Source organism: Bacillus rossius, chromosome 2, assembly GCF_032445375.1.
Source record: "Bacillus rossius redtenbacheri isolate Brsri chromosome 2, Brsri_v3, whole genome shotgun sequence".
NCBI classification, from domain to species: domain Eukaryota; kingdom Metazoa; phylum Arthropoda; class Insecta; order Phasmatodea; family Bacillidae; genus Bacillus; species Bacillus rossius.
The window spans coordinates 55,389,593-55,413,249 of record NC_086331.1 but is presented as its reverse complement, the minus strand read 5'-3'; the positions used below and the strand labels follow the sequence as shown (position 1 = coordinate 55,413,249).

At 37.3% G+C, this 23,657-nt stretch overlaps 1 protein-coding gene across 2 annotated transcripts in view; it reads left to right on the top strand.

Annotated features, from left to right (window-relative positions):
- The first annotated feature begins 470 nt into the window (after window positions 1-470).
- LOC134529298 (ATP-binding cassette sub-family B member 6) overlaps window positions 471-23,657 on the top strand; it is a 118,773-nt gene continuing 95,586 nt past the window's right edge. The window contains exons 1-3 of one of the 2 annotated variants that reach the window (XM_063363205.1): window positions 471-660; window positions 20,004-20,208; window positions 22,799-23,117. In XM_063363205.1, coding sequence (XP_063219275.1) covers window positions 22,821-23,117 — 297 coding nt within the window. In that variant the 5' untranslated portion in view covers window positions 471-660; window positions 20,004-20,208; window positions 22,799-22,820. The remainder of the gene's footprint in view (window positions 661-20,003; window positions 20,209-22,798; window positions 23,118-23,657) is intronic. The other variant, XM_063363206.1, reaches the window with a different exon arrangement.

Here is a 23,657-nt window from a genome sequence, read left to right as displayed (position 1 = left end):
ATTTAAAGATAAAATGCTCTTCTGAAAATCAATTTCCAAAATGTGTATGGTTTACAACTTTAACGGTAGATTAAGTTGGGAGAAAATATGATGAATTTACAATATCGTGAGAACTGTCTATTAGATTACGTTAACTGCAATAAAAATACTTCTAAAAAAGTAGATGGTTTGCTAAGTTATTAGGTAGCTACATCAAAAACACTGTAAAATAATTTTATTATTTCATCCAAGATGGCGTCATTGCTTTTCTAACTCTTCACCTTAAATTCACTATAATATATTTCTGTATTGGTGTTTTAATAACTGTAACGCATTTTAGTGTTTTAAATTTTTATATAACTGTGCATCACTTGTAAGGTTTATCATTTTAAAAGAAACTAATAATTTTTATTTTTTAAGGTTAAAATTATTCAAAAAATAATTCCCTTAATATTTCAAGTTTTTTTTATAATTGAAAGAAATTTTCGTTTACAATGTTTCGGATTTTTTTTTAAGCTGTATGTTTGGTAAGAGTAAACCTGATTTTCAAATGATAATTTGAGGAGTAATATATTTTCTTCTTTGACAGCAAAGCATGACTTTGAAGTTTAGCTGTGGGAGCAAGTATATGATGTGATATATGATTTCTTTCGAACCTGTTGAGAATCGTATAATCTAACTGTAAGTGTGGTCTTTTTTAATGTTTTAAAATTTAATCTAAGATATTTTTTGTTAAGCTTTGGTACTTACTAGGGTGAGCATAAATAAAGTTTGGAACCACGAATGTTCCCGCGAAAGATTATTGTATGTTTTGCTTATTAATGTTTTTTGATTTGCCTGTTTGTTTTTTTGTGTACAACTCATTCTATGATTGTAATTTTGTGCATACTTCCAAAAAAAAAATTCATTTTTTTTTGTTTAAAAAACCAGAAATGTTAGGAATGTCAAGGTTATTTGCAGAGAAACCTTTCTTGCTCTAATGGTAGGCCTATTCTGTACTAATCAATTTTAAAGAATTTTTTTATTGCAATTTTTTTATTTTGTATTTTCTTTGAGCTGTAAGTTTGGTAGTTTTTAACCTGATTTTCATATTATATTTTGAGGAGTAGTTATATTGTTTCAACATTTACAGCATGACTTTGAAGTTACTTAGTTTATTGTAAAATAAACTGTGTACTTGGAACTGATATTTTTAAGCAGTTACGTAATGTCTTAGTTCTTTTCCAAAATGGGGTTGTTTGAATTCATCTTATTGGCTGCTTAGTTTATGAATTTTGTAGAAGGCTATTGCTATTAAAAAAACATTGTGGGGAAACAGCGATAAATATCTTAAGTCACAGCTTTTCCGTAAAGTAAAAGGAAAATTACAAAAATACCATTTACCAACACTAGAGATGTTCCTATATTTACCCTGAAAACAGCGTTAATAAATTCTTACTAGTTTCTGGGAAAACACAGTTTTATCACATTTCAATATCTGTGAATTGCACCGCCATTAATTGTTTACCCATGTGAGTTTGTGTGTTTGTTTTGATGAACTATATTCAAATATTGTGAATGATCGATTATGTAAGGTTAGTTAAGTACATTAAAAATACTTTCAAATGTTGTGGATGGTTGGTTGGGCTAGGCTATTATAGCTACATTAAAAATATGTAAAAATAAAATATTTTTTATGGTTGCTTAGGAATTACGAATTTAAGATGCAGCTATCCTGACCTAACCAAGAATTCACATGAATTTACAGTATTTTTAACATCGCTAACTTAAAGTAACACAAATTTAAAGTATTTTTAATTTAGCTATGCTAATTCAACCAACCATCCACAATATTTCGAAGTATTTTTTACTTCGCTAATGTAACCTATGAATCATTTGGTTACTCTGGATTCAAAATACTGCTTTAAATGAAATGTAAAAGAAAAAAAAAACCTTTCTTAATTCAATGATATTTGGACAAACAACCAACAATCAGAAAATAAAAAATAAAATCATTGATAATATATCCCTACATTTACAATAATGCTGCCATATTAACTTCTTTTATTATAAAACAATACTTGTTGACTAAAGTTCTCCAAAATAAATACAGAAACCAGTATGGGTAAACAATAAATGGTGGCGCACTGTCCATGCACGGGTATTGTAAGTTGAAAGTGTGATTTTTCATAAACTATTATGTATTTATTAACACTGTTTTCAAGGTAAATACAGGAATATCTCTAGTGTTAGTGTTAAAAAATTGTATTTTTGGAATTTTATTTTTACTTTGCGGAAAAGCGGCAACGTAAAATAGTTACTGAATGGCTAAAGCCAATAAGCACATAAGTACCCAGGGTGTCGACAAATCTGGAAAACAGGGAAATGTCAGGGAATTTTTTTTTCTGGAAATGTCAGGGAATTTTAACCTAGCCTCATAAAAGTCAGGGAAATTCTCAAGGCAATTAATAATTATTTTACTAAAATTTACAATACTGCTTGCTTGCTCATCAGTATTTTCTGTTGTGGTTTTTCTAGGACGTTTAACAAAATTAGTTGCATAGTACCGTACTTTCCGGTAGGGTGTGCTAGTGTGTTCCTTTTGTTCTGTGTCAGAGGCAGTTTCTTGTTATGTTTTGGTAATGTCTGCTGGCCGGATTCGTGTGTGTGGATGTTATTACCCTCCAAAAATTGGTAGTTTTAAAACTCTTTCTGCTGCTATTAAAGATCCCCTACTAGAAGCAAAGCTTGCATTCTTCATAACCCTGGCCAATCATGTTCAATCCTTTCTCACTGAATTCCAATCAGATCTACCTTTGGCCCCTTTTTTGCACAGTACACTCACATCTGTTTTGAACAACCTAATGACAAGGTTTGTAAAAGAAGAGGTATTTAAAACAGCAAGTAGTCCTAAATCTATAAATGTAAAAGATACTAAGAATCTAACATCATTTGAAAAAATTGATATAGGGTTTGCATGTCGTGCTGCACTAAAGACCTTCAGATTATGGAGTTCCGTCGTGATTGTCGCAATGCATTAGCGAAAATGGTGTCAAAGTTGTTGGAACGTAGTCCTTTAGCTTATCCACTGACAAGAACAATTACTTGCTTTGATCCTTCTGTCGCAGCTGATCCCAAACTTCGAGCACGGCGAATGATTTCTCTGCTTGACATTCTGACGGAAAATCGTTGGCTTTCTGGTTCAACCGCTGACGATGTTCTTACAGAATTTCAGCGCGTGTGTTCTCTTCCTTCTGTAACAGTATCTCTTAAGAAGTACACAAGAAGTAAAGTGCGATTGGATTCATTTTGGAATAGCATTTTCCAAGAGAATGGTAGTAATCCATCAGTTCTAAGAGTAATGAAGATGATCATGATTCTGTCACATGGAAACTCGAACGTTGAACGGGGTTTTTCTGTAAATGCTGAGTGTTTAATGACGAATCAGAAGGAGACCTCATTGATTGCACGGCGTATCGTCTATGATGCTGTCCTATCCTATGGTGAAGTAAGAGATGTCCCTATCACCAAATCTCTTATTCATGCGGCCAGAAATTCTTGAGTGAAGTATGCAGAGGTGAAAGCTAAAGAGTCCATTGATGCTTGTTCCAAGGAAAAAGAAAGGTGCCAAAAAAGGTATGCTGAAATTTCTGTGAAAGACTTGGAGAAAAAAAAAAGCAAAATTGCTGGAAGATGCTGCAAAGGAAGCAAGTCGTTTGGAAGCTGAAATAGACACACTGAGGAATCAGTAATTTTTCTGCGTAGTGCTGTGTTATTTCAGTTTGGTCATATGTTTGTGTGTGGATTAGTACAGATTTTGGGATTACATTTAAATGGTTTGTTTATCTATATGCATAATATTTTATTGCTTGAAATACTTAAACTTATTTTGAAAGTTAAAACATTTGTATTGCATGGTAAGTACACTATTGTTTACTTTGCCTTTAGTTTAAGTTTTTCATTATTTGCAAACATGTTACAATGCACCGAAGGTCTGTTCAGTTAAATATATAAGTTTTTTTATTTCCGTATAGATACTATTATGCAATCGCACGTGCACACACACACTCCCACACCAAAACTGGGGAAACAAAATTAAAAAAAAATAATCTTACAATTTACAAGAAAGGTCAGGGAAAATCACAAATTTTGATCTGGAAAACAGGGAAAAGTCAGGGAATTTTGTAGAGCTGGTTTTGTAGACACCCTGGTACCTGCTTGAAATTTTACACACTATACTTAGCATTTATGACTTAAAATGGCAAAATTAAATTGGAATAACCTTTGGTTGGTAATTATGGAGCACAGTATGTTTTCTATATTTTTTCTTTCTGACATGTTTGGTAAAATTCTTAAGTCGTGGCTTTTACAAAAAAAATTAATAATAATAAAATTCTGAAAATACATTTTTTGTACATCGGAGACATTCCTGTATTTACCATGAAAATGGTGTTGATATATTCCTACTGTTTTCCGAGAAATCACTGTACAGTAGAACCTCGATTATTCGTGACCTGATTAAATGGGCATTCGGTTAACTGGGTTCTCAATTAAAAATTAAATTTTTTTTTTTAAGGAAGAAAACCAAGCCTGCGAAGTGTAATTAATTGAGGAAGAGGCAAGAAAGGAATAATATAATTCATTTTTTCATTGAAACTGTGTCTTTTGCATCATTAAAAATAATTTCATTCATACATATTTTTAAAAAGTTAGTTTTTGATAGTTTGGTGAATTGCAATTTTGAAGATGAAAACTGAACTGGACTTAAAATCACAGGCAATAGTGTGAAGGTGAAGTTGCTGCAGGAAATCAAGATGGAGGTGACAAGCAACAGTGACGAGACAGCTCTATATTCAAGAGCTCAAGGGCAAAGAAAGACAGTGAGATGCTACAAGTGCAACAAGCCAAACCACATTGTGAAATTCTGCAATAGCGAACACAAGAGCTACAATCAACGACAAGACCACAAAAAGAACATGTCGAATGTCAAACCAAGTGAGAAGAAGGCGTTCCTGGCTGCAAATCCTAAGGACGTGCGTTCCAGAAACGCGTGGTACCTGGACTCATGTGCATCAACACACATCACGCTCAATGAAAAATGGTTGCACAACAAGAGGGTATGTGAGAACACAGTTACAGGGGCAAATGGGGATGAACTTGTAGCTAAAGCCTCTGGATGTGTGGACTTAAATTTTTGTGTGAAAAACGAAGTCATTGAAGTGATGTGCTACATATACCAACCTCAAATGTAAATCTCCTCTCTGTAAGCAAGATAGTTAGCAAAGGAAGCAAGGTATGTTTAAAAAGTAAAGGTGGTTTTATATATGGTCCAGATGGAAACTTGATAGCTAAGGACGATCTTACGAATGGTATTTATCGTCTCTCCACAACTGACACAAGTGAAATATGTCATTATGTTGCTAACCATCAAGCTTGTCTGTGGCATCGTAGGTTAGGGCATTTAAATCGCAAAGGCATGTTGCAGCTAGCCAAGGTATCGACAGGAATGGGGGAAGATGCGGTGACCAAAGACCCATGCAACTTTTGTGTAATGGGCAAACATTCACGTTTTCCATTCAAAATAAGTGGAAGGCGTTTGCAGGGCATTCTGGACTTAGTGCACACCGATCTTTGTGGGCCTATGGAAGTTCCATCCATAGGGGGCAGCAGGTACTTCCTGATTTTTATAGATGACCATTCAAGGTACATACATGTTTATTTCTTGAAGCAAAAATCAGAGGTCAGAGGTGTGTTCAAAAAATTCAAGTGTTTAGTAGAGAAGCAGACAGGTCGCTCCATAAAGGTTCTACGTTCCGACAATGGAACTGTGAATGGAGGTATGAAAAAATATCTCTCCTCAGAAGGCATTGTGCACCAACCAACAGTACGACACAGCCCACAACAGAACGGCATCGCGGAGAGAGCCAACAGGACACTAGTAGAGAAGGCACGCACGATGCTCCTAGATGCCAACCTGCCAAAGCAGTATTGTGCTGAGGCAACTCTCACTGCTGCCTACTTGACAAATCGGTCTCCTTCAAGTGCTCTCCAGCAGGATACCCCCTACAAGGTTTGGCACAAAAGTGAACCCAACTTGTCACACCTGAGAGTATTTGGATGCAAGGCTATGGTGCACATTCCAAAGCCATGCAGAAAGAAGTGGGATCCAAAGTTGGAAAGATTGATATTTGTGGGTTATTGTGAGAATCAGAAAGGGTATAGACTCAAAAATAATGAAACGGGAAAGTTAATCATGTCGTGACGTGTTCACGAAGCAAGAAGAGAAGCACACTCAAGGCGAGGAGGGAATGTAATTACTCTGTACAGTATTCACACAGGAACTTGAGACTGAAAAATTTCCAAAACAGCTGTGCCGGAAATTAGGCATTTCGACACCTTTTTTTAAATTTTTACTATAATTTTAAATTAATTTTTGGAAATTTTATTTTTTTCAATTTATCTGGTTACTAAAGGGGTGATTTACTCTTTGTTAGGCCGGTGTACGCCACGTAGTTAAACTTTGTGCCAGTGGACTGAAGCACCTTTCTCAGGGGCCAATCTGATATTTTGCTAGTCCATACCTGCCAACTTTTTAGTTTGGTCATCAAGAAAACTTTTAAATTGGGAAAATGTATCGTACATAAAATGCGGCAATTTTTTACATGCTTTATGTGCAATTATTTTCTATTTTTCTATTCCATTTGGTTTCTGCTAATTTGCTAATGACATGAAGGGCATAATGATGGCCTAGAATGAAAATCTAATACAGTCAATATTGTAAATGTACTGGGAAACTAAACCTATCCAGAATGTGCCAATTTACACAGCATGTATATGAAAAGCAAAAATAACCAAGTACAAAAAAAAACAATAGTATTCACTAAACAAGATTACATAAAGACATACCTTGCTATATCACATGTTTGTTACATATTTCAGTCATCTCCTGATTATCATCCTTGATGCAATTTTAAAACTTTAAATGTGCAGCAGTTGCCTTCTTTGCTTTACTTAACAAATCTGTGGTAAACCTTTGTTCATAACAAACACAATTTCTTGATTTCAACACAGAAATAGACTGCAAAGTTTCAGATGACATGGAGGACCTAAATTGGGTTCTGTTTTTTTTTACCATACTGAAAATGCGCTCACATTCTGAATTACTGTGGGGGATTGACAGAATTGATAGCATTATCTTTGACAGTCTGTTATACTTCAGGAAGCCATCTACTCCACGAACTCTTGATAATTCAGCCCACTTGACATCAACAGTGCCTTCTTTTTCTAGAAGAGATGAAATGTCATCAACTTGAAGTGCCACAAATTGTTGCTGGACTTCATTCATGGCTGAATCTATTATTTCATTGTCCTTCATAGGAAGGATAAATGGAAACTTTTCCACAAAAAACTTAACAGAGGAGAACTTTGCAATTTCAAACTCATTTAGTCGAGCCACTTCTGCATGTTTCAGAACTTCACTCGAAGAAAATCAATCAGTTTGTGTGCATCTAGACCCGACGCCTCTGGCAAATCTTTGAGCAGCCTTTCTACAGGATGGGTGATTTTTCCGTAGAAACTGGAGCCAGTTTCTGGGGCTGTCGTACTCCTCAGTACTGAGTCATGGAGATGAGCCGAGGGTACTGCCGGCTGAGGTGAAGGCTGATTTTGTGGTACCAAGTGCGACTGAGCGTGTTCCCGGTTCGCCACCGAGGGGCTGATTTGTGGTGGAGTGAGCTGGGGCGTTGTGAGTGGCGGCTGCCAAATACCAGCACTCGGAAGTGGGGGGGTTTGCCATGAAGGAAACTGTGGCTGAAATTGAGCATAAGGATTAAAATAGACCTGAGCGGTCGGATATGGGAAAAACATGTTTGGTGGGTATGGTTGCGTCATTTGGTGTGCCAAGGTTGGTAATCCCTGTGAAAATGTCACGCTAGTAACGGGGTGGGTTGTCACGTGACCCGTTGTAATGTTTGTCGCCGCGGTCGTCAAATGCACAAGCGGCTCTGAATGAGTGGTAGGTACGGATCTTGGTTGATTTGGAAGCAACGTCAGTGGCTGAGAGTCAGGGGCTGCGCCTGGCAATTCGCTAGTTTCCCTCTCCTGTGTGTTTACCGTCGCCCGTACTTCTGATTGTCGCGTGTCGGGTTGCTCTACCCCCAGGGGCAAGCTAGGAGAGTCCCCTTCCGGGAAGGCGGGACAATTGATGCCGAGAGCCTGTGCCTCAGCCACATAGTGCTGACTGCGTCGTGTGTCTTCCAAAAAGGCTGCTCTCGCCGCTAATTTTGTGTGGAAACCTGCCATCTGTTGCAAACATCTGTCTATCTCTTTTACATAAATTCCATGGAGAATGTCTGCCCAAAGCTCTTTCAGGTTTTGTAAGCGTCTGGTAACATGTTTTAGCCTGACTATATGTCGCTCGACATTGGGTAGATTTTCCTCAACATCTAGGTAGCTTACGAAAGCCGAAATATCATAAAACTTGGCGCAAGCAAGGTTGAATTCTCCCGTTACATCTAACTCCAAATTCGATATACTAGTTGGCACGCCATCATGAAGGGCGGCTCTGAGTCTCTTCCTGAGGACTTGGACATTGCCACTGGAGGGCAAATTGCGTAGCTGTAACTCATAGGTCAGCTCGTCTGACAGCAATAACTCCAGCTTAAACATACTTCTCGGATGTAATTTACTGCTAATTAAAACAAAAATTTATACATACATGTACGATTCAAACGTACACTATAAACACTTCTCTCTTAAGAACTATTCTTAATTTTAAATATCTCATAAGGCTTCCTATATTAATATAAAATACCATTGCGCGGGGAGTAAGTCACACTTTCAGGGGGGGGGGGTGTTATGTGCCCAAACTTATTTGCGTATAATTCCGCCGTGCTACTCAAACAGCTGCGCGAACTTCCCTCTCAGCTTGACTTGCGCCACCTGTATTACATCAACAGGGGGAATAACCTGCTGCTCGCAAGGTCGTCTGCCACAAAGGGCAGAGGGAGAGGGGTGTGTGGGGGAAAGGGGCAGAGTCCTCGCCCGCAGATTACGGGTCGTGTTGCCGGGAAGAGGGGGGAGAACTCCAGCTGAGAAGAGAGAGATAATACACGTAGGCCTGCCGTCTGGCCGGACGCCGCGAACTCTCGCGCCGCGCGCAGACTAAGCCCCCACGGGACCTTAAAACTCAATATAAATTTTAAAATAGAAAAAGCAATATAACTACAGGGTGTACCATCGATCAGTTCACAATGTTAAAAATACAAAATAGCTATCACAAAAATTAATTAATTATATATTTTTTTAAATATCTTTTTATATTTTATTTTAGGTATGCCTACTCGACTGAGGTATGCCTATAGACCAAACCATGCTCTACTACCAATTGAAACGCCCCTCGTGCCTCTTAATTAAATTATTTTAAATTAATTAAAAAAGACCTTGAAAACTGCTGTGTTCAAACATATTGTGGAAATTAAAGTTATTGACCAGAGGTGGCACGAGGTGGAGAACAAGACAATTTGGAACTCCCTGCACACAAGCAACTTGGGAGCTAGTGGATCGTTAAGGAGAATAAGGTATATAATAAATAAATAAACACTACACAAGTAGCTTGGTCTATAGGTTCCTGGTTTTATTTAAAAATGTAAACAATTAATTCGGTTTTTCATTTGTTTCGGCATTTGTAACTTTCCCATTAAAGGGTATTAACAATATATTTAACTCAGTTGAAAATGGGATGGCCCGATATTATTAAAACAACACATATTCAACTTTAACAAACGACGATTACATAAACAAAAAATTTGAAGTATCACACCAAAATTTGATTTGTCCAATGATTACATAGATAATTAGTTTCCTTGATTCTACATGTTCTTGAGGATTAAGCTCTTAAATCACAAATCACTGCTCGCTGGTAGGATACTCATTCTTTTAATTTAGTTCGTAGATAGAAAGGGGGGAGATGTTTATTTTACATTATCACCCGGGTCTTCACGGTAAGACGTCGGGCCGGGAAAGATCTCTTCTAACGAGACTCGGAGCTCGAGGTCCAGGACAACAAGCTGGGAGCAATTTGTCTCCCCAGCACTTGGACCCTGTCTGAAACACAAGTCAAATTCAAAACAAATTAGACCTGCTTACAGACAGTCATACACAGTCAGCACGAAAGGCCAACATACGGGAATTTGGGGAGGGAAAAAAAAAAGCCGGATTACTCACCAAACAGGGTGTAGATTCCGGGCTCACGAGATGTCTCGCGCCGACATCAGGATGGCGCGCACCGAGATACTGCGGATGACACGGAAGAAACCAAATTTTTAGTAAAATAAAAAAAAAATTAAATTTAACTAAACATGACTTTTTCTAATGACTACGCCTGACTGGCTACTGTACAAATGGGATCACATCCCTCAAGACCGCTGACTACATTCTTAATAGAAGGCGTTTCCGTCGTAGCCGCGACAACAGACGGAGAGAAGTTTCGCCCGAACTGCTGTGCGGTTAGTAGCCAATGTCAGAGTCCCCTCATGGAGGACTACGCTCCTAATTAAAACGGGCGCTAAGGCCCTAGGTCAAAGGAGGGGGAAGCTTCGGTTCTTGGGCGAAAATTTCCGAAAGAGTCCGAGGCGGGCGTGACAACAACACGACATGCGCGCTCTCTACCGGCGGTAACAGGAAGCTACAAAGAATCGACTTTAACAGGATGCGACTAGAAAGCATAGTGCCTTATGGCGTAGCAGGTGGTGAACTCTGGCGGCCTAAAGGGGAACTAACGGAGACGGTGAACTGACCCGCCACCAGGTGTCACTGGCATTGTCTCTGCTCGCTGGCCACCAGGGCTGAAGTTGCTTTTTCTGCCGCTAAATGTCGTGGAGGTCTCTGTAGGACAAGGGAGAATGTCCTTGGAGCAGGCCATCGTCTTGGCTAGGTTCACGTCAAGTCACTGCTCCTAGCATAATTTATCAGAACTTACGGAAGGTGGAGAGAGAGGGGAGGGTGGACAGAAAACGCCACTAAGCTGGGAACGGAGGTCCACTGGAGACTCATTCGTGACGAGACTCGCTAGTCTCAGCAGGCCTCTAAGAAGTAGCAGCTTGCAGCCCAAAAGCTGCTCTATGCAATTTTGGTCATACAGGGAATTAATATTACAAACCCAGGACGTGACTGCAGGCGAGAAAAATTTCAATCGGCCTGCCCACGTTCACATTAGACTAGCATACCTGCCAACTTTTACGGATTGTCCGTAAGTTTTACGGATTTTAATACTATTTTACGGTTTTACGGACGTCTTCAATATCTTATGGATTTATTTTTGCGTGGTGGTTTATTACCGTTCACTGTAACGGCCATGAATACCTGCCATCTTTTACTGTACCGGCCATGTTACCGACGCACCGACGGAAGGCGCAATGAAAACAAAACAAGAGATAGTTATTTGTATTTTGTATACGGTTTGGACTGAACGGTCTGCGGTTGTTTTCCACTTACCGCAACGAAAAAGTGCTTCCTTAAATGGAGGAACGGACCACAATAATTGTGACGTCAGCCTTACCTCCTTGGTCTGTTCCTTGTTCCTTATATTATGTTTAAAATGGCTGACTATTGTTCGTAGTTCCAATTTTGTGCTGCGCAACCGTTTTTTTCGTGTGTATTTACGTGGTGGGAACCATGAGTAAGCCAGCCAACAAGAAATATGTTCAGACTTACCGTGCTGCGTATAACAACGAATTCCCGTGTATTCTGAAATCGCAAAAAGGAGAAACTTTTGTGTTTTGCACAGTGTGCCGGTGTGATTTTAGTATTGCTCATGGAGGTAGGTCCGACATAACTACACACGTTAAGTGTCCTAAGCATAGGAAAAACGTGCTTTCTGAGGAAGAAAATAAGAAGATTGATAGCTTTTTCACCAGTACTGCACACACGGGGTTGGAAGTGACGAAAGCAGAATGTCTCTTTGTTTCGTTTTTGAATGAACATAATATTGCATTAAACGCAGCAGACCATGCTGGTGCATTATTTAGAAAGATGTTCCCGGACTCTGAAATAGCAAAGAAATTTGCTTGCGGTCGTACTAAAGCAACATGTATCTTAAATGAAATGGCGTGTGATGTAACTTCTGAAGTTGTGAAATGTTTGCAGGTTAGTGCATTTTCCATTGCCACAGATGGAAGTAATGATACAGATGAAAAGCTGTACCCGATTGTAGTTACGTTTTTTGATAATGATGAGAGTAGAATAGTTAGTAAGGTTCTCTCAGTGCCTAAGTTAATCGGTGATTCGACTGGCAAGAACATAGGCAATATGTTGCTTTCACAGCTGAAAATGAATAATATACCTCCAAAAAATTGTGTCTCGTTTTGTTCTGACAATGAACCGAATATGCTCGGTTCTAAGAATGGTGTTGCAGCTTTGCTGAAGGAAAATCATGAAGAAATAATAGTTATTGGGTGTTCATGTCACCTAATAAACTTGGCAGCAGAGAAGGCTGTAGCAAGTTTGCCACTAAAAGTAGAAGACATCCTGATAGACATATTTTCCTTTTTGAGAAAAGTGCGAAACGAAAAGAGAGCCTGCAGAAATTTCAACAGTTGCACAATAAAGAAACAAAAAAAAATTTTGAAGCATTGCTGTACGAGATGGCTATCACTTGGCAGAAGTTTGAAAAGATTGATGGATCAGTGGGAACCATTACTTAGTTTTTTTAAACAAGAGGTGTCTGCAGCAAAGAAATCAAGTAATGCCATTTCTCTGTCATCATAGAAGATCCCTAAAATTCAGAAACCTGCAGATCCTGTTCCATCAAAGGGAAGTGAAAAACATGGGAAGAGAGTATCCGACGTGGTTGCAGACACTGAGGCAAGTAGCAGTAAACGAATTGCATTGGATGATAGATATAGCAGTGCTCCAGTTTTGAAAAATCAGAATCTGTCTTTGAGCCGTGAGGAAAAATTATTTCTGTTTCTTTCCTCTAAACTGAATTGTACATTTTGTACGTTCCTTCTAAACACGATACCTATGTTTGACAAAGTAAATGTTTTACTTCAGTCTGCTTCACCACAAATACAAATTCTTCAAGAAATTCTCACCACATTACTGAGAGATTTATTATCAAAATTTATAAGCCAAAAGTTGTGAAAAGTGGTAATATTCTTCTGCTTAAGTACCATTTGATTGAAAATCAAAGAGAAGATGATGAAGTAGTTGTTGGGAGTGAAACTTCAGCTTTAGTGTCTCAACTAGAAAAAAAAGAATAAGTATTGTTTTTTGCATCAGTGCGAAAATATTTTGTTACTGCATGCGACTATATAGTAAACAAGTTTCCCCTCAAGAGTGAAGTTCTGAAACATGCAGAAGTGGCTCGACTAAATGAGTTTGAAATTGCAAAGTTCTCCTCTGTTAAGTTTTTTGTGGAAAAGTTTCCATTTATCCTTCCTATGAAGGACAATGAAATAATAGATTCAGCCATGAATGAAGTCCAGCAACAATTTGTGGCACTTCAAGTTGATGACATTTCATCTCTTCTAGAAAAAGAAGGCACTGTTGATGTCAAGTGGGCTGAATTATCAAGAGTTCGTGGAGTAGATGGCTTCCTGAAGTATAACAGACTGTCAAAGATAATGCTATCAATTCTGTCAATCCCCCACAGTAATTCAGAATGTGAGCGCATTTTCAGTATGGTAAAAAAAAACAGAACCCAATTTAGGTCCTCCATGTCATCTGAAACTTTGCAGTCTATTTCTGTGTTGAAATCAAGAAATTGTGTTTGTTATGAACAAAGGTTTACCACAGATTTGTTAAGTAAAGCAAAGAAGGCAACTGCTGCACATTTAAAGTTTTAAAATTGCATCAAGGATGATAATCAGGAGATGACTGAAATATGTAACAAACATGTGATATAGCAAGGTATGTCTTTATGTAATCTTGTTTAGTGAATACTATTGTTTTTTTTTGTACTTGGTTATTTTTGCTTTTCATATACATGCTGTGTAAATTGGCACATTCTGGATAGGTTTAGTTTCCCAGTACATTTACAATATTGACTGTATTAGATTTTCATTCTAGGCCATCATTATGCCCTTCATGTCATTAGCAAATTAGCAGAAACCAAATGGAATAGAAAAATAGAAAATAATTGCACATAAAGCATGTAAAAAATTGCCGCATTTTATGTACGATACATTTTCCCAATTTAAAAGTTTTCTTGATGACCAAACTAAAAAGTTGGCAGGTATGGACTAGCAAAATATCAGATTGGCCCCTGAGAAAGGTGCTTCAGTCCACTGGCACAAAGTTTAACTACGTGGCGTACACCGGCCTAACAAAGAGTAAATCACCCCTTTAGTAACCAGATAAATTGAAAAAAATAAAATTTCCAAAAATTAATTTAAAATTATAGTAAAAATTTAAAAAAAGGTGTCGAAATGCCTAATTTCCGGCACAGCTGTTTTGGAAATTTTTCAGTCTCAAGTTCCTGTGTGGATACTGTACAGAGTAATTACATTCCCTCCTCGCCTTGAGTGTGCTTCTCTTCTTGCTTCGTGAACACGTCACGACATGATTAACTTTCCCGTTTCATTATTTTTGAGTCTATACCCTTTCTGATTCTCACAATAACCCACAAATATCAATCTTTCCAACTTTGGATCCCACTTCTTTCTGCATGGCTTTGGAATGTGCACCATAGCCTTGCATCCAAATACTCTCAGGTGTGACAAGTTGGGTTCACTTTTGTGCCAAACCTTGTAGGGGGTATCCTGCTGGAGAGCACTTGAAGGAGACCGATTTGTCAAGTAGGCAGCAGTGAGAGTTGCCTCAGCACAATACTGCTTTGGCAGGTTGGCATCTAGGAGCATCGTGCGTGCCTTCTCTACTAGTGTCCTGTTGGCTCTCTCCGCGATGCCGTTCTGTTGTGGGCTGTGTCGTACTGTTGGTTGGTGCACAATGCCTTCTGAGGAGAGATATTTTTTCATATCTCCATTCACATACTCGGTTCCATTGTCGGAACGTAGAACCTTTATGGAGCGACCTGTCTGCTTCTCTACTAAACACTTGAATTTTTTGAACACACCTCTGACCTCTGATTTTTGCTTCAAGAAATAAACATGTATGTACCTTGAATGGTCATCTATAAAAATCAGGAAGTACCTGCTGCCCCCTATGGATGGAACTTCCATAGGCCCACAAAGATCGGTGTGCACTAAGTCCAGAATGCCCTGCAAACGCCTTCCACTTATTTTGAATGGAAAACGTGAATGTTTGCCCATTACACAAAAGTTGCATGGGTCTTTGGTCACCGCATCTTCCCCCATTCCTGTCGATACCTTGGCTAGCTGCAACATGCCTTTGCGATTTAAATGCCCTAACCTACGATGCCACAGACAAGCTTGTTGGTTAGCAACATAATGACATATTTCACTTGTGTCAGTTGTGGAGAGACGATAAATACCATTCGTAAGATCGTCCTTAGCTATCAAGTTTCCATCTGGACCATATATAAAACCACCTTTACTTTTTAAACATACCTTGCTTCCTTTGCTAACTATCTTGCTTACAGAGAGGAGATTTACATTTGAGGTTGGTATATGTAGCACATCACTTCAATGACTTCGTTTTTCACACAAAAATTTAAGTCCACACATCCAGAGGCTTTAGCTACAAGTTCATCCCCATTTGCCCCTGTAACTGTGTTCTCACATACCCTCTTGTTGTGCAACCATTTTTCATTGAGCGTGATGTGTGTTGATGCACATGAGTCCAGGTACCACGCGTTTCTGGAACGCACGTCCTTAGGATTTGCAGCCAGGAACGCCTTCTTCTCACTTGGTTTGACATTCGACATGTTCTTTTTGTGGTCTTGTCGTTGATTGTAGCTCTTGTGTTCGCTATTGCAGAATTTCACAATGTGGTTTGGCTTGTTGCACTTGTAGCATCTCACTGTCTTTCTTTGCCCTTGAGCTCTTGAATATAGAGCTGTCTCGTCACTGTTGCTTGTCACCTCCATCTTGATTTCCTGCAGCAACTTCACCTTCACACTATTGCCTGTGATTTTAAGTCCAGAATTTTACATTGCCATGATCATTGTCGATATCTCTTAGGTAATCGGGCAAGCAGTAGGGTTCCAATCCACTCATCACCGACATGAAACTTCATTTCATTCAGCTGTATTCGGTCGTTATTATACGATCACAGTAGTAGTCTATTGATCGATATTTCTCTAGAGTCGTCGTGACTAGTACATTCAACAGACCGATGCGTCTCGTTAACCTGGAATCCTCGAACGCACCTTCCAATGCCAGCCATGCCTCAGCTGCTGGCTTGGTGTCCCTGATGTGTGAATAATAAATTTATTTTATCCACAGACAGGACTATAGGTGAATGTGCCTTCTGGTCCCTTTTCTTCCAGGCGCTATTTTCCTCCAAACCTTGTGGCTGCGTCTCAATCACGTCCCAGAGTTCATCATGAATTAGGTAGGCTTTAATGGTGAACTTCCACGAAGAATAATTTTCGTACCCGAGAAGTTTTTCCACGACCGGCAATCCCTATACACCCGAGGTACCCATTTTAAAGCTAGACATTCTTTTTCAAAACTTTAACAACAAAATTTATTCCGCAATTTTTGCGACCACGTGGCACTTTTAGGTTATCACTCTCTTGTCCCCTTTCACTTTCATATGCACTCCACGGTGGTCTCTACAGAAACATATTTGCGAATTGGGGCCCATAACCTGTTGAGCCTGAATTTATGGAGAAAGCATACGAACATGTTTCTTTGAGGATATTTATTTCACGACTATTTTACAACACGATCCTCTCTACATCATGGCTACTGGAAGACTGCATAGACTACAACAATAAAACAGTGAAGTCAATACACTTACAGTTTCCTTCTGCTACCAACTTAATGATTACAAATTTACTCTTCAACATTTATTAAAATAGATAACAACTTCAGCAACTTTCAAATCCCATAGCTGAAACAGTTTAAATGTATATGATCAGTGTTGAGGATCCACGAAACCCTGAAACCAATTAAATAAATTTTATTTACAAAGTATGAATAATAAAACTATAGAATATCGAAAGGAAACTTTCTTTGAATTTATTTGGAATGCATAAAAGCAAAACTAAAACTTTTTAAAAATAAACCATAAAAAACCAAGCTCTGTTTCAACTACACAGTTGGTATACTGTCACATATTTGACAATCAGATTGCTAATTATCATATCTGTTTACAACATAATGCTTATGGTAACCTTTTATAAACAAAATTATTTTTTTACTGCATTGCCCTTGTATAGAGTCATGGAGGATACTTATAGAAAGTAGGTATGTAATACACTTTTCACATTTTTAGAATTCTTTAATGTGAAAAGCTGCACTAGTTTGGTATTTAAAATACCTTTAAAATCATTAAAAGTATTTAATCTAGTAAAAATGAAATATTTTTTTGCACCAAGACCATAAGTTATGTTCATTAGGGTTTGGAAGTGTAAGTACATGTCAGGATTAATGGTCTAAATCATGAGTGTTTTTGACGAATGTTAATGAATGCAACAGCAGCTATGTCAATTGGTTGACATATAAAATGTAACTTTTTTTGCATTATTTTGTGTATTTATGGTATTTTACATTATGCAGTTTTCTGCAGGTCTAGGTGATCGTAAATGGAGTGCCTGGTTTGGGAAGGTACTGACTGGCATCAACATTTAAAATGCTCTGAAATAATGATAATGTATTAATTGCCACAAAATGGCATTTCGACTGGACTTAAGAAATCTCTAGTCTTGAAGGGTTGTGAAGTTGGGGAAAATTGTATGGTTTTGCTATTTTATAAAAAGTATTTATGGCAAATGTTAGTGATTTCAATTATTTTAATTTCAATGTCTTGTTTTTAATGGCTTGTATCATACAAATTCCTTGGCTTCATAAGACTTCCCCTGCTTTAGAGTGTTTTTAGAAACTAATAGGAAATTAATTTTTTTTGGACAAACAAGGAACTTTTCTAATACTTAAAAAATTTTAGTTTTGGAAATTTTTTGAAACTGAAAGGCAGCGACTATATGAAATTACCCCCATGGTGGTGTTTAGTGCATGTTTCGGGCATCGTGCAAAGGATCTTACCATCTGTTTACATGAACATAACTGGGTAAATGGTTTATTGGAAATAAATGGGTTCAATAATTAAATGATACCAATTTTATCTACATCTAGATTTAATACTATGTAATTTTGTAAATGGGCACTTAAAAACTACAAATGAATGGTTTTCTTCACCTGTAAATGATAGTTATTTTGGTAGTTGTTAAACTTATCACACCCCAGACCACCTCACCTAGCTCAAAATTCAGTCTGAAGTGAACATACATGAACACTTCCAAAAAAATTATTTGGGCGCTGAAAGTTATTGAAGTTCCAGAAGAAATGTTACTATCGTCGATTAGTGTATTGGAATAATGTCTCTCGGACACCAAACTGATTTTAATGTATTTTTATTGATACTAGAAGAAAGTTCACAGTCATTGTGTCTGCCATCTTAGGACCACACAAAGCAGTACATTTAGAGTATAAAACTTTTGCAAATAACCTCTTTTCAGTCTTCCACAATAACACACATGTTGACTGTTTGCAGGTACCAAAAGATAATTAATACTTTACAAGGCAGTTACACACAAACTCACGGTACAAAGCCGCAGGACTATGTCCACCAAACAAAGCCGTGATCACTTGAGCCTTTTGGGCGATTACCGACAACTGTGGTCAAAAATTCTAATTGCAAAGTCCAAATGATTAAAACAGATCAATCTTACACGATGGCGCCCAGATCACAGCCTCAAAATGCTCTCTTTTACTACATAACTTTATACTTTGTGACCCACTGCCCAACACGCGGCCAATCGTTAACTCCTCCAAACAATGACTGACAAAACTCAACACATCACCAAGCTTGCACAAATCTCTACTTAGCTGGAGACTTCCCCAAAAACTGCCTTACCATTGGCTGCAACATTTATTCTTACAATAACTATTTAGTACCTCCCCTCTTTGAGGGCTTCCCCTCGCTCAGTCACATGTTCCTTCTCGCACACCTTCCATATCTTTTTAATTTCACACAGAATTTGGGGATTCCAGTCAGATATTCCCACACAACGTATACATTTATGTCCCTCCAATGATGACGCAACTTACGAAACTATTGCTCAGCCAACAACCTGCCCTCGGCATATAGAACTGGCCATGCTACAAAAATGACAGTGGAAAATTACGTTATCCCACATTTTAGGAACCAAACCAAATAATCAATACTGAATTATATGAAAGCATCTAAAAACTAAAATAAATAGGCCAAACTAAGTAAAAATCCAGTTGAACAACTTTTTCATAGTAAAATAAACTATCAGAAACATTAAAAAAAGCACGAACAATATAAACTCTGATAATAAAACAATTAGTTAACACATTAATGCTTCTCAGAAAGAATAACAAGCTGTTACTTAAATTATACCAAGTAAAACTAACCTTAGCATTTAGTATAAGATAACCTAATAAATTGTAAACTGGGTTGCTACAAACTTAACAGTTTATTTTAAAACAAAAAATTCAAAAAATGTTTTTAGTACTAATAATGTTGCTGAATTATCCTGCATAATTAAAGTTTCCAAATTCAAACTGGTTTCGGACAAAACTCGCTAGTTGAAAGGGCGATTAAGTCAGAGGAAATTGTGAAGTAAAAACTTTAAACCAAGAAAATATATACTTCAATGCCCAAATTATTAAATCATTTTAACAAATTATTTGTGCATGATAAAGAATGTTTCAATTTTTACTTGTATAAAAATTTTGATACATTTAATTGATTTTGTTGTAGTTTCAAAATTTGTTAAAACTAGGATTTACCCATTGTTGCTGATAACCAGATTGTCATGTGCCTTACAGTAAGGGAGCAACGGTGAATTCAAGGCAAACATGTGGTGTCCCAAACTGTCTCTCTTAACTTCTTGACTTTGTTTGGCAGACTACACCTGTGTTTGATCTTTTTAGATAACCGTCCATGGTCTTCACAGAAATGTCCATATTACGGTGACTTCATTAGAAAACAACTCTTCAGGCAGTTTCTCTTCTGACGCATGATGTGCATTTGTCTGAAACTACAACCATTCAAACTGTGGAAGTCAAGTGCTTGAGGCTGCTTACAAAAAAGGGATTGAGCGATAACTCAAAACCCATTTATTTGAAAAGGATACGGGTATGTTACAAATTAATATTCTTTGATTTTGTGTCTCTTGACTGTCATCTTGCACATCTTTGTAATTTTTTTTAGTAGAGTTTAAAAGCTTTATTTACAGAAGCTATTAAAGAACAAAACTATACACCAATCCCTCACTTAGCACATTTCAGATTGCGCGAATTCATTTAGAGCGATGTTAATGCTAAACTGTGTTTGCAGAAGCATGAAACAACCTGTGCAGATTCTTGAAAGCACACATGGGACTTGCATCACACCTCCGCCATATAATGCTATGGTCGCCACCAACTAAAATCTCATCCTAAGCGTGACAAAGAGTCTGTCCGCCAGTTCCACAGTCTTACTATAGTCTTTTTCTCCCTTAGATACTTCCCCAATCTTGCATAGCACATCTGAAAATTTCAGTTAGCATGAAATCACCACAGGAAAAAAAAGTCTTGCATTATGCTACAAAGTCTGTTTCAACTTAATAAACAACAGATGTACCTTGGCATACAGTTAGCCATACGAGGGAGGAAGAGATGCGCGCGCAGGTCTGACTACGCCATCAGCTAACATACATCAGATATGGCAAGTTCAGTTATGGCTATGAAGTGTGGAGGACCAAATGTTATGTCCACATTATGCCGCCGCGCTGTACCATTTTTGCCCGGCCAAAGACCAGGCCATGATGAACTTCAGGCTAGCCAATGACAGGGAACTGGCACAAACAGAAGCAACATCATTCATCTGCCAGTAACTGTATGTGCGCAAGCACCTGCAGTTGAAATTATAGTGGAATAATGGTTTCCAAGTGAGAGTATAATGCATCGTATTCAAGTATTTGAGATAAAAAAGTATTACGGTGTGCAGAATGTCATGAAGACCACCTTATGTTGGTTGCACTTCAGTTTTAAGCAAGTCAACTGTGGGCACAACCATACAAAATAAGGACTCTATCAAACGTTTATATAAGTCTGATGCTGTTGGTTGTACTAACGGGAATATATTTGACATTGGATACCAGAATATAAATGAATAGATGGTTCACATGAAAAAGGTTGTTAAATGAATGGTGTAATGAAAAATAAAAATCACGGGCGTGACAAGATTGATGTAAACCATGCGGCGATACATGAATAAGCACTTTAATTTTTGAAAAATTAAAAGGTAAATATCCAGACAGTAATATCGTTTTCACTGCCAGTAATGGATGGTTTGGGAAGTCCACGGAAAGGTACGCGATGTGAATTGAAGGTCATGCCTGGGCGGGCAGTCAACCAGCCGACTGACAATAACTATCTCCTGTTACACGGTGTCGTATTTGTCGTTGAATGTTATTCTATGCATTTATATTAAGTAAAGAATATTCCCCTACATGTTTTGGAACACATTAAATAAATTTGCCTTGCTATTTATGAAGGCTAATACTTAAGAATACGTAATTTTGGATAACACAAACATATTTAGGAATGCATTAGTCATGCTATGTGAGGGATTGGTGTACCTAGTCAGTTTAGCTCTTTTATCATAAAGTTATCATTTACTCAACATACCATAAACCATAAACAGCTCACATAGTTAATTAGTATTAATTTTATTTGTGTGTGTAACATAGTAATTTTTAGTAGTTTTCTCATTTGAATAAAATGAGCTACATATTTTATTAAAATGAAACTTTCACATTTTGATAAGCATTAATTGAAGTATTTTTTGGCATCTACAGAACATTTTTATCTTGTCTTCCTTTTAAGATATTTTACCTTGAAATTAGCAAAATGCAAAAATTTTGAAGCAAAAAAAAAAGCATGAAAGGGTTAAAACATATACTTCAACTGAACACAGCTAGAAAGTACTCTGGCCGTATTTATTACACAGAAACTTTGTCTTTTGGTTCCAGCCCTAAGTCACCCTTAAAGGTCATAAAAAATGCTGAAATGTTTATTATGTTCACATGATTCAAAGTATTTTTACTTAGGGTTCCAAAAGTTATTTAATATATTTTTATACATTATTCTTTTTATCAGAAAAAACAAGAAACTTCTATCTTTTAGACAAGCCCAACAATGAACTCTTATCAAAACCTCTACGAGGCTCTGTATCTGCATGTAGTAGCGAAGATAATCGAGTCTTGATTCAAAATGGTGGCAGAAAAAAATTAAATGAAAATAGTTTTGATGGAATTTTTGATGGGCTTTTGGTAAAAAAAAATTAAATGTTTCAATATGTTCGAGCAACCATTAATTTAAAAATTGGGTGATTGCACATGGAATGACTTGTACTTGTGTGATGATGGTTGCAAATCCAACACCAACCCCTCCTATGACCCACTTTATGAACAGTAGCACCGACTTGTTACCCAAGTGTATCAGAACACAGTATATTTTTGAGGTCCTATTCCCTTAAAGTCTCTGTGCAAAACCATGTGCCATAAAACCCTACTTAATTTTTTTCCCCTAATTTGACAACTACGTTTTTTAATTAGAACTTGTGCATTTTGATTTAAAATTGTTGGTAATAATCATAAGATTTTGTGTTTTTGGTGGATATGTAATAACATTTTTTTTTTTTTAATTTTCTTAAAATAATCTTGTTCATTTTATTTTTAAAGCTGAACAGGCTTAGTTACCAAGATGCTGTACTGTCCGCCAAATGTTTCTCTGAGTGAAGTGTGGGTAAACAATGGAATGTCTCAGTGCTTCATGGAAACTGTTTCAACCAGCATTATTGCTGGATTTCTCTTCATATTTGGCTCAGTGCAGCTTTGGATATACAAGAAATACGCAACTCAAGTGTCCTTGATATCTTTGCCACGGTCAAAACTGTACTATGCACAGATTATATTCACTGTGCTTCTGTCAGTTTTAGCAGTGGTGAGGTGTATCTTGCAAGTAACTATATTGAATGATGGCATTCTTTATGGATACATGGTGAGTAAAATTTTCAAGTATGTTTTCTATTTGCCTGAACCTGCTGTTGGATTGAGTGACTGTACCTTAGAAATATTTTGAGTTTAGTAGTCATAGTAGCAGTAGCTAATTTCTGTTATATCCTGAGGTTATATGCAATGTCGTTGTGCAGGTAGTCACAAAGTCCTGCTACTGTTAAAATGTTTATCAAACAAAATTAAGGCTATCTCTTGGAAGTAGTGTGAATATATCATTTTGAACTAATTTACTAACCATTATTTATTGTCATGGAGCTCATTGTAATTTTTTCTTTGTTAAAAGAAAATATTCTGCCAAATTATATACTATACATAGCAATAAGCATGGCTTGCATAATTCAAGTGATTGCTCACCTAACACAGGGTTTATATGCCTCCTTAATATCCTTAAAAAGTTCTTAATTTTTATTTAATGAATAAGGGCCCTTACAAGTCCTAAATTTCCTTAAGAATCTTTAAATTTTTTTAATAAAGACTGATGCATGTAATTAATGGATAAGTGTGGGTATTTGAAAATTTTTTT